The sequence below is a fragment of the Cajanus cajan genome, chromosome 4 (genome assembly GCF_000230855.2).
Source record: "Cajanus cajan strain Asha chromosome 4, NIPB_CcT2T_4, whole genome shotgun sequence".
NCBI classification, from domain to species: Eukaryota; Viridiplantae; Streptophyta; class Magnoliopsida; order Fabales; family Fabaceae; genus Cajanus; species Cajanus cajan.
This window is the reverse complement of record NC_138520.1, coordinates 13,142,707-13,155,043: the sequence shown is the minus strand read 5'-3', so window position 1 is coordinate 13,155,043 and position 12,337 is coordinate 13,142,707. Positions and strand designations below refer to the sequence as shown.

The window sequence follows — 12,337 nt, the reverse complement described above, 5'->3', positions numbered from 1 at the left end:
ATTATGATAAATGAAAATTGAATTAGATAAGAAGTTAAAAAAGAATCCCACAAACTCTTTTATTAAAGAAAAATTTATAAAAATACTCTTATAAAAAATAGAAATTCATATTTAATATATAAAAATTAATTTTTTAAAAATTTTAATTATATAACAAATATTTAAGATATACATTATAACATTAAAATAAGAATTTGAATCCTGGCGATCTCTCTCCGACTGCTTTTTTATAGAGCATTAGATGGTTGAGATTAAAAGTTAATGCAAGCAAATATTAAACTTGTGTTAAATCTGAACCAACCTCAACCACCACTGCCTTCGCTTCAAACTGCCTGTGTATTCTGCTGTCTCGTTATCTTTTATATATTTTCTTCTTTCGAAAACTCATGCATATGATCATACAAAATAACAACTAAATATCTACAATATTAATAACATATAATGTTTCGAAATTCAAGTTATAAAATAGCCGAAATTTTTATTGCTAATGGATACTAAAAGGATTTACAATAGTGAATCCATTTAGTTAGTCTACTAAAGTCTTCCATTAAAAATCTAATTATTTTGTTGATGCAATGCTCACGAGTAGCATGTTGTATCAGCATTTCTAATTAATTTTATTTTAATATATTTATTTTATGTAATATATATATATATATATATTAAAAGTGTATTACTTTTTTTTTTAAGGATAGAAAAGATTACAAAAATGGTCGCAGTAAGGATTGAACCTAGATCTTCATGTTTCTAACTACTCCAATCCCTTCCCACCAAACCACTAGGGTTTTATTAAAAATGTATTACTAATTTATATTTATAAAATCACTAATTTAATATCTATAAATATAATAATAATATTATTGATATTAATATATCAATAGTATTATAATACTAATAATATATAATTTTATTTATTTATTAATAATAAATATGCATTATTAAATACATCAATGAAAATTATAATACATGTAACTTAAATAGGTCAACAATTGTATAATTTTAAAATATTATATAGATATATATATATATATATATATATATATATATTATACAATTTTAAATTATTAGATTTTAAATGAGAGGGATTAAAATCATAAATTATGATATTTGAGGGATTAAAATTACTCAATTAAATTTTGGGTACCAAAATTGTGCAATAACAATACTTGAAAACTAAAATTGCTTAATTAAAACTTCGAGGACTAAAATCAAACAATTATAATGCTTGAGAGATCAAAGCTACAATTATAAGATTATTGTGTGTGTGCTTTTTTTAAAACATATTATTGCAATGTTAACAATCAATGTGTTATGTTAGTAGTTAAGTGAGTGATAATTATAACATCCTATTTTTCGCAAAGAAAAAAAATATAATATAAGATATAGTTTATTTATTGGCTTTTAACTAATTTAATTAGTAGGATTTTAAAATAAACTAATTTAATTAGTGAACTTTTAAAATAAACTAAAGTGATTTTAGAAAAATAAAAACAAGTTGGCTAGTAAATAGTGTGTTTTACACTTTAGAAGTCCAACCCAAAGTTTAGCCGATTTTTAGTAAGTGAAGGTCTAGGAGTCTTGCACTTTAGTTCTGTATTTAACCTCATGACACTTGAGAGAAAAATCATAGAAGAGTTTTTGCTTAGAGAGTAAGAATAATGGTTCCAAATTAGTGAGTGACACCTTGATTTCATTGAGATCATTATCTAAGGTAAGAGGTGAAGTGTGAAATTATCTCATCTGTGGATATATATAAGAATTATGGGTAGTGGGGCTATCCCTAAACTCTTAAGGTTTTGTTGTATGCGATTGAAAATGTTATGAACACCTTGAAAGGGTGTTAATAATTATGTTATTGATGGTTCATTTGATTGAATTGATGAATTTGTATTTCTACCCAATTTGGTGTTTTAGTGTTCATGTGTGTTGATTTGGAAATATTGGTTAATTTTTATGGTTTAGGAGTTATTGTATATGAATTCAATGTTTAGAAATATTAACGAACATTTTAGTATATCTATTGGTGTTGAATGAATGAATTATGCAATTGGAGACCAAATGAAGTCCCCAATACACAGTTAATGCAATCCTCGTTTTTTGCTCTCTTGGCACCAGGCAAGAGAAGTGACTCGCATAATGCAACATATGATTGAATTAAGTTGAATGATCTTCATAAGAATTATAGTCGTATATGTTAGCTAACTAATGGCATTAGAGTGACTTAAAAAAGGATATCTAGAACTCTATATATGGTGAAATTAGTGACTAACACTCAAGCTAACAAAATTAGATGAAAATGTTACATTTTTGGTAATTTTAGGTACAATAAAAAATAAAATCAAAACTTGAGAACATAAGAGTTGTTGATAATTTTATTAGCTTTCAAATAATTTAGAGATCAATTTGAAGGTTAATATAACTCCACTTGCTATGCTTACATTCTTTGTAGGTTGTAGTCACGTAACAAGAAATGTGATTTTATGTGGGAAAACCTAAATAATTAATAAAAGTGTTTGTGTGAGATTATAAACTAAAGTGAAGAGAGTTTTAAAAGAGACTAAAGTGAAAATAAAGAATAATAATTTAAGAGTAAAAGTTACATGAAAGAGTATCCATGTGTGAGCAACATGTGTTTATGAGTGCATATATATGAGGAGTGTCAACAACACACTCTCTAAAATACTTACTTTTATTGACTAAAATTTATTGAAAACCACAAATCAAGAGAGATAATCATTAAATAGGGTATGAGACTCCCCAAATTATGTGTTTTTCAATATATTTCAATAAATAAGAGAGTGTGTTTAAAAGAGTGTAATAGAGAGTGTATTGCTAGCATTTCTCTCTCTCTCTCTCTCTCTACCTATATGTGTGTGTGTTATGAGCAAGTGTGTATATAGGCCAAGTGTTAAGTTTAAACTATAATCATGTGCTAGTTTGTTATATTTGAGCTCTTGCTTAGCCAAGCATAAAATATAGGCTTTTTGCTTAGTCATTTGTGGAGTTTAAGCTATGTCTAGGCATTGCTTAGCCATGTGTCATTTGTGATGTGTAAAGAATCCATGCATTCATGCATATTTTTGTTTGGAAGTACTAGTATGCGAATCAAATTAAGAGAGTTTCCATGATCTTTTATCTTGGCTTAGGAGTTTTAACCGTAGGGAACATTTTGTCAACATGTGTGATAAATGGTAACCAAGCACAATTATAAAACCCTAACTAGCTCTTGTTGGATATTTGTCCCATTGATGGTGGATGTTTAATTACCCATTGAGTTGTAATTTGTGTTATTTCACATAATCATAGGTTGCCTAATATGTGGGCTATGCTAAAAGTTATTGATATTACATGCATATCAAATTAAGAATATATATGGCAATTCATGTTGAGTTGTGAAACTAAATGTGCTTGTGTTGCATTTTTTACTTGTTTTTAGTTTACTACTTGACCTTATATGTGCTTTAGACACATGTGAGAAGTATTTTCACCCCTCCAATTTGTGTTTTGTATGTTGTTTGGACTGAATATCAACTTCACGTGAAGATTAGGTGAATTATATTGAGCATGCTAGTGATGAAACTTAGGGCCTTAGACTTCAATGTTATCTACACAAGCATAGGATGTACTCACCAAGGTGTATATTAGCAAGACTAGAGCCATAGTTATCTACCTAAGGAGCGACTCACGCGGTTCACAAAAGGCTTTAGATCCATGATGACCGAGGACTTTCATGGCATCAAATCCATGGTTGGTGAAATTAACCATTATCAACGCTCACTTGGATGATGTGGATCTTGTTATTCATATACTCGATGGCTTGTGAGTTGAATACAAGAATGTCTCAGTAGCCTTCATAAACATGAAAATCCAATTGTCTTTAATGAACTCCATGGCATTTTTTTAATAGATTTTTAGACCTATCTAAAGAGGGATAATTCCAACAAATTTTACTGCAAATATGTTATTTTATGATTTATTTTTTGCGAAAGATAACTTATAGGAAAATTCCTAAGTAATTTTTATGTTCCTATGAGTTTGTTTTTGGGAATTTAAATCCACAAGAAACAAATAATAATTTTTTAAAAAAAGTAGGAAATTTTGTAAATAGATTATATGGAAAATTTGTTGGTGATTTTCTTGAAAAATTTCATATATTTTTCAAAGGAAATTTATTCTTAATTTTTTTTTGTTGCTAATTTAAATCTACAACAAAAGTAAAAAAAAAAAACTTCCTCGAAGTAAGAGGAGGAGATTAGTTATTATTATTATTTTTTATTGAAAAGTGAAGAAAAAAAGAGAAGAAAACTATTTTCTTAATTTACAAAGGAAGGCATTAGAAATTTTAAAAATTAATTTATTTTTATATCTTTATAATTTAAAATATAAACATATTTTAAATATTATACTAAAAATATTTTAAAATTACTTCCGTCTCTTTTAAATCTTCTCAATATTAAAGAAAAATTAAAATTAGATAATAAATTTTACTTCATTCCATTCTCCTTCTTTATTATCTCAAAAGTTGATCTAAACAAAGAAAATTTATAAAATTTCTTCCCTTTTCATCTAACAAAACACTATAATATCCACACTAAATCACATTGAGATTTTATAATTATGTTAGACATATAAATTATTTATTTATAAAATAAAGGGAGTGATATTAATTAAGGTCTCATTAATATTCGAAAACTTAAATATTTTTAAAAGGATAAAAAAAAATTTAAAAGGTCCAAATAAAATCATATATTTTACACATCAGATTCAATTTCTATATATTAAACACAAATTTCTATCTTATGTGTGAATATTTTTAGGAATTTTTTATTAATAGGAAAGCTTGTAAAAAAAATTTAACTTCTTATTTAATTTGATTTTTATTTATCATAGTTATTTATAAATTAAATAATAATATTTTTAAATAAATTATAAAAAATAAAAATAAATTTTTATTACAATACAAACTATTTATCATAATTGATAAATTTAAAATATAATTTTTATATTTAAAAATATTTATGTATATTAATTTTAAATATAATATTCATTTATATCCTATTATAAACTTTAATTATATATAATAAATATTTCCGTACATTCCACATGCTAAAAGACTTAAAACCTAGTGTTGTAAAAGAAAATTGCATTCATTTAGTCAAAGCTTTGCAATCTATATTTTGTACCTCGTTATCTATCTTTCGATTCCAATTTCACCGAAAACCTTCACACTCTGTCCCAAGGTTGTCAAATTCGAGAGTCTATGCAAACTCGTGGAGCTCTCGTAGACTCGATTCGTAGATTTTGACTCGTAGACTTTTACTCGTAGACTTGACTCATAGACTCGTAAGAGTCTACCTAATATTAAAAGATATTAAAGAAATGAACACACACAATATGATATTACTAATTCAACATTCTACGTCTAAAATTAAATACTAACGGACCAAATAAACACCACAAAACAACACAGACCTGAAAATAAACAAACAAGACTTCAAGATTAAACAAAAAAATCCAGCAGAGTGTGCTGGTTTAGACAATCAAAACAACACCTATAAATCAAAAAATGTGACAGAGGTGAATGAACAATGCTGGACGAGTAGGAAAACGTGAGCACGAACAGCTCATCAAAAACTGCATGGACGATGCCAAAAGCTGTAAGGACGGTGCCAGGCAGATAGAACGAAGTCGAATGGTGACGTGGGAGCTCAAAGCCTCGAATAGAGGAAAATCGAAGAATGCAGCGGAGGGAGAGTATTGTTTTCATATGCGAAAAGTGAGAGATCGAAGAAAATAGAGAGGAGACTAGAAACCCTCTCTAAAACGACGTCGCTTTGGGCATTTAGGGGCCAAAAGATTAACCTGAAGCTGACTTGCGGACTCGCCCATAGACTCGCGATTTTGAGTGATTCTACCCGAGTCTAGCCGAGTCTACACGATAGGCATGATAATCTAACCCACCCCGATTTGGACGGGGAAAATCCATATTTATCGGATTCGGGTTTGGGTTCGGATTTTTCCCAATTGATAAAATCGGGGGCGGGGACGAAGATGTTAATACCCGCCCCGCTCCCGTCCCGCTTAATAATATAATTAAAAAAATTATTTATATATATATATATATAAACTAAAATTAAAAATATTTATATATACAAATTTATATTATTTTACTTTTCTTTTATTTTTTAAAATTTGTTCATATTTATTTAAAAGAAAAGAAGAAAAAAAAAATAAGAGTGGGGTGGGGGCGGGGCAGGGAAACTTGAATCCTGTTGAGGGCGGGCATGAGTATCGAAATTTTATCCCCGTATCGGGGACAGGGACGGTTTAAATTTGTAGGGGCCGGAACGGGAAATGTAAACCTCGCCCCGTTGCCATACCTGTCCACGAAACTACCAAAAAACGATTCCAGCAGCGAATTAACCAAAAAAACCCTAAACCCTAAATTTGTATAATTCTACGTTAACTCGCGAGTTTCACAACATGCTCTGTCCTACTTTGATTTTGATTTGTTCAATGTACGCAAATTTCGCGTATAAGCTCTTCGATTGCTTCAACTGCTTATGAAACCCTTGCTGCTTCAATCTTCTGTTTCCATTTTGAGATTATCTTCTCCATTTCTATATTTTTTTGTCACAAAATATAATTACATATGGTCGCGATGTTACCGGTGTGCAATTTCATCATTTCTATTTCTTTTTCCAACCTATTGTGATGAAGAAGGTGGAGAACGAATGTTAATTGGTTAATTAACTTGCCTCACTTGTACGGTATATATTATTGTGGTTACACATTATTTTTTTCCGATATGATAGCTAATTATATAATTGTTACTTTTTACCAACATGGCAACTAATTGCATAATTGCTTGGGTTATTCAATTGTCAATTACGGTGCCTACCAATAATTAATCTTGTCAGTGATTAGTTTGTGTTTAAGTATCTTCTTATGGAGAGATAAATATAAACTGGATTTAAGTAGTTTACCAAATGGATTCTTCTGGTTTCTTTCTGATTTGATCGGTGTTGGTGCTGCTTACAGGTTTCGCACACCAAAGGTTTGCACCGTGTTTGGCTGCAGTTGTCAGTGTTGGAGACTTAATGAAATGGAGGTAATTCTATGGTGGTTTTGGGTGTATGAAGTACTCAATCAATATTTTTTTAATATATCATTTCTTGTGTTATTCATCAAGACAATCAATTTTTTTTTATAGAGTATGTTAAAATTTGGTGATATTTAATTGAAACTTATTTTTAAAAATATGACTATTATTTTTTCTATCAGGATGGCATTACACACGCACTTGCCCAAACTCCTTGTACATGGCTACGCAACTAACAGCTACCACATCTGAATACATAAAAGCCATATTCAATTCACAACTCTAGTTTGCTTGGTGGCACTTGGTAGGGTGATGTCCATCAGAAGCGAAGCAAATGGCAATGGTTATGAGGAAACCAGCGAGAGCACCAAACCAAAATGGAAAACCTATGATCTCCAGCTTCTGGTGATGGGGCTGAGCACGAGTCTCATCTGGCGGAGAAGGCATAAAGCCTGAAGTGCTGTGACGGTAGAGACCCTTGTTTCCTTCAAAGCTTGTAGTTGGGAAGGTATCAAACTGCCCCTTTGTTGGAATTTCCCCATGCAACTCATTATGAGACACATCAAATGAGGATAAGAAACTCAATTCAATTAATGATTGTGGTATTTCTCCCGAGAGTTTGTTGTGAGACAAATCCAAAATCTCCAACATTGTCATGCCTGATAACTCCCAAGGAATTGGTCCTGAGAGGCTATTGTGTTTTAGGTCCATAACATGTAGGCCTTTCAGGTTACCAAAACCTGCCCATATTGGTCCTTCAAGTTTGTTGTAACAGAGCAGTAAAGATGGCCGGAAACTTGAAACTTTTTCGTACTTTATCCTCCTTAAAGTGCCAGTCTCAACGGAGTCAAAGGGAAAGACAGAAAGAGTTCTTTCCAATGAAGAATTTTTGTGCTGGAGGCTCAGGAACATTGTCAAACTCTGTGGTATGTTGCCGGTGAAAGAGTTATTTGACAAGTCCAAGTAATAGAGGTTGTTAAATTTCCCAATCCATGAGGGTATGCTGCCAGTGAGATGATTCCATGACAAATCCAGCATCTGCAGCATCTTGCATCCACTTAACCAATTTGGAATTGATCCTTTAATCTGACTATTACCCAGTGCAAAAACCTTGAGATTGCTGAATTCTAGATTTTGACCCTGTGGCATTTCTTCGTTGTGGAAGTTCTTAGAAAGGCCTAGCATACTTAAGTTCCTGCAGTGACTTAAATCCTCTAGTGTTGCTGACAAATTATGCTGGTTGGCGTTTGAAAGGCTGAGTTGTGTTAGGGACTGAAGATTCTTGAAATTAACAGAAATCTCACAACTGAAATTGACACCACCAAGACTAATTGCTTCCAACTTTGAGCAATTTGATAGGCTACCGGGGGTTGGACAACGGAATTGATTTAAACCAAGACCAATGGTAATTAGATTTTTCATCACAGAGCAATTCAAATTAATTGAACCACCCAAAGAGTTGTTTGTCAAAATAAGCCTTTCAAGAGATGGAGAATTCACCAGCGAAGCAGGCAACTGACCAGTGAATCTATTTGAACCAACATTGAAAACTTTAAGCCTTGTGAGGCCTCCAAAGATATTAGGAAGAAATCCAAAAAAATCATTATTGGAGATGTCAAATTCCACTAGGTTTGAAAGCTTACCAACTTCCTCACTCAGTGTCCCAGATAGCTTATTATTCTGCAGGTATAGTTCATTCAAGTTTTGTAGCTGAAAGATGCTCTCTGGAAGGCTTCTTGACAAATCATTTCCATTAATGGACAAATGCTGCAGAGAGGAACAATTACCCAAATTTTCTGGAATCTCACCAGAAAAGAAGTTATTAGATAATTTAAATACTCTTAGCCGATTAAAAGAGGAACATATGGCTGTACTCACAGGACCTTCAAAATGATTATTGCTGAAGTCCATGACCTCCAAGTTTTGAAGATGAAACAAGTTCTCTGGAAGAGAGGCAGTGAAGAAATTATAGGAAAGGTTCAAGACTCTAAGTTGGTCCAAACCTGCTAAGGATTCACAGATCTTCCCACTAAGTCTAGTGCTTCCGAGTTCCAAGCGAACCACCCTTGTGCCGACATGCGGCAAGGCATCACATGTGACACCAGACCAAGTGCAGTAATCAGGGGAGGTAGAGCTGTTCCAGTCAAGAATAGTTGATTCTAAGCAGCTAGAGAAACCATTTAAGGCTTTCAAATCATTGGATCTGCTTGTAAAGTTCTGAGATTCATGAGTACTAGTCCCAAAACTGATAAATGGTATCAAAATGGTACACAAAAAGAGACTATGAAATCCCATATTTGATATCTCACTGAAAAATAAAAAGTCAACTCAGCAAATGATTTGGTATTAGTGTTTGAGAGAAAGAGCACGGACATAAGATAAAACTATAAATAACGGGGACACTGTTATGACTTGAACTTCTATGTATACATCAAGTTGCAAGACTTCCGAGTGTTGAGTTGACCTCCATGGCAATATATGTCAAATATGATCCCTTCGTGCATCTTGCATGAAAGGAGCCTTAAATCTCTCTATAAAAAAAATAAGCGTTTAAATGAAAAAAAGTAAAAGTTCGTGAAAGTTCGTGAGTGAGTGTAATTTTTTTTTTTTTTAACATAAGTTGAGTTGATCCCAAATACATTGCTAGTTGTTTAGCTTCCTAGCAGCTGGTTGTTATTCTCCTTATAATCACAAGGTTAGATTATTCTTTTGTTTACTCATCTCATTTAATTAGTTTAATTTAATTTCTTAATTTTTAAAAATATGCAATATAGTTATTTTTCTCAATTGAGACTAATAACTTTTTATACATCTGACTATTTATATATATATATATATATATATATATATATATATATATATATATATATTTTGATGTTGTTTGCTACATGTACAAAGAGTTAACATTGTTAAATTTAATATATAAAAAAAAGATCGCATTGCATCATTTTCAAAATGTAAAGGACCAATTTGAATCTTTTTATAGCAGAGGGATTGAAATGAACTAAATAAATTAAGAGACCAAAAGAATAATTTAATCTAATGATAACAAGTAATTGTATTAATGTTATAATTTTAGTTTTTTTTTTTTTTGAAATTGTTAGTGGTACATAGTATCTACCAACTCTATTGATGCTAATTTTTGTTTGAGAACTTGATTAACCACCTTTAGTGACATCTCTCTTCTTGATTATTTTTTTTATATACAAGACTTGAATTCGAGACTTTGTTTAAGGAAGGATATTGAATCTAATATCACTTGAATCAACAACTTATTAGTTTCAACTAAGTGATTTTAAATTGATGGAATTGAAAATAATATATAAATATTATTGAAGCTGAGTTTATGAGACTCTATTTAAATAGAAATCTTATATACTCTTTTCTCTATATTGAATTAGATCTCTGCCTGGAAATTGAAACTCTTAAGGAATTCTCAGATTTTCGAGTCTCTCAACAACATAAAACAACTATGAGTAATGTAACAGTATCACAACTTACAGTGTTATAATATTAACTAAACTTATTTTCTGATTATAATTACTTGTAATAAAAAACATGGAAAAACTTTTATCTCTAGATTTAATTTCAAATGCCTGACATTGATTATGTGTAAAATTTAATTAAAGTTAGATTTACCTATAAAGTTAATAATCTAAGATTAATTTGGGTTACAATCGCGAAACATGATTTTTGTAGGACAAATATTACTTTAACACTGAGTTATCTTTTGTTATGATCAAATAATATGTTGGATCGTGAATGAAAAAAAAAACCCAATTTGGTCCCTAAAAGATGATTGAGGCAATCGTTAGGTCCTAGAAAGAGTTTTTGTGGCATTTAAGTTCCTAAATTTTAATTTCGTTATACAAGTTAGTCCTTTTGTTATATTCAATTACTAACTTTGTTCATTTCATGATTAGTTAACAGTTAATTGCTACATTGGCACATATTTCTCCTAGTTAGCATGCAACAGTTATAAAGTAAGTGAATTTAGACATGTGAAAAAGTAACGCTTAATTTTTAATTTAAATTAAAAATAACAAAAGTGACGTTTGAATGACTTATTTCTTCTCACCCACCCTATTACTAATAAGGTCTTCTCCACTTTTACCAAAAGAGTTTTGCGATCCATTAAATATAATAAAAGCACTCATATTCAATTGATATTTCCTTAATTGAGATCTTTTAGAATGAATACTCATTTTACTAAATCGTAAATTCAATAATTTAAAATTTACAATCCTAAACTTATAGCCAATACAAACAAAGAAATTAAGGGTGACTAAGATAGAAAAAGTCTAACTATAGGAATCCTTATGAAACCCAACAACAATCTTCCATTTTTTATCAGAGCAGCCATGGTTAGAATATTTAAAAATGACAAGTGTCATTTGTTGATTGAAAAGTACTAAAATCTTACATTATGGTTCATATTAGATGATTAGGAGAAAAAGCAATTAATTGAGAGAGACAATAAGTGTCAATCTGACACTTAACTACTGACTATTTAAGAAACTAGCAGAGATAGTAACTGAGTATAACGGAAGGATAACTTACACAGCAAAGTTAAAATTTAAAGACCCAAATGACACAAAAAAATCTTTCAAGAATCTATTGACCACCTCTACCATCTTTTAGAGATCAAATTAAATGTTTACTTGAAAAAAATTATATTATTTAAGGAGATAAAATTAATTTATGTAATTTATACATCTTAAAAAAAATTAATTTTTAATTATCAACAGGAGAATATTTGTAGTACTAACACAAACTAAGATATACTCTAAATAATGCATTTTAGAGACACCTCCACATTACGTGAGCATTTTGAAAACTTTATTTCGGATGATCTTAATTTTGTAAAATTATATAATTTTGGTTATCATCGAGTTGTAATGAATTTTTATATTTAGGATATACTCTAGATAATGCATTTTAGAGACACCTCCACATTAAGTGAGCATTTTAAAAATTTTATTTCCGATGATCTTAATTTTGTAAAGATATATAATACACTAGGATATACTCTAGATAATACATTTTAGAGACACCTCCACATTAAGTGAGCATTTTGAGAACTTTATTTCAGATGATCTTAATTTTATAAAATTATATAATTTTATTTAACATAAAGTTATAGTGAATTAATTTATATTTAGGATATAATCTAGATAATGCATTTTAGAGATACCTGCACATTAAGTGAGCATTTTGAAAACTATATTTAAGATG

The 12,337-nt window shown here is 30.1% G+C and overlaps 1 protein-coding gene across 1 annotated transcript; it reads right to left on the bottom strand.

The window, feature by feature from the left end:
• Positions 1-7,256: 7,256 nt before the first annotated feature.
• LOC109801769 (phytosulfokine receptor 1) lies at positions 7,257-9,801 on the bottom strand. Its single transcript, XM_020362897.3, has one exon. The coding sequence runs from the start codon at positions 9,395-9,397 to the stop codon at positions 7,385-7,387; it is 2,013 nt and encodes a 670-aa protein (XP_020218486.1). The 5' UTR covers positions 9,398-9,801; the 3' UTR covers positions 7,257-7,384.
• Between the last annotated feature and the right edge of the window lie 2,536 nt (positions 9,802-12,337).

Excerpts from the sequence above, each read along its gene's own strand:
- LOC109801769 (XM_020362897.3), bottom strand. The coding sequence starts at position 9,397 with ATGGGATTTCATAGTCTCTTTTTGTGTACCATTTTGATACCATTTATC.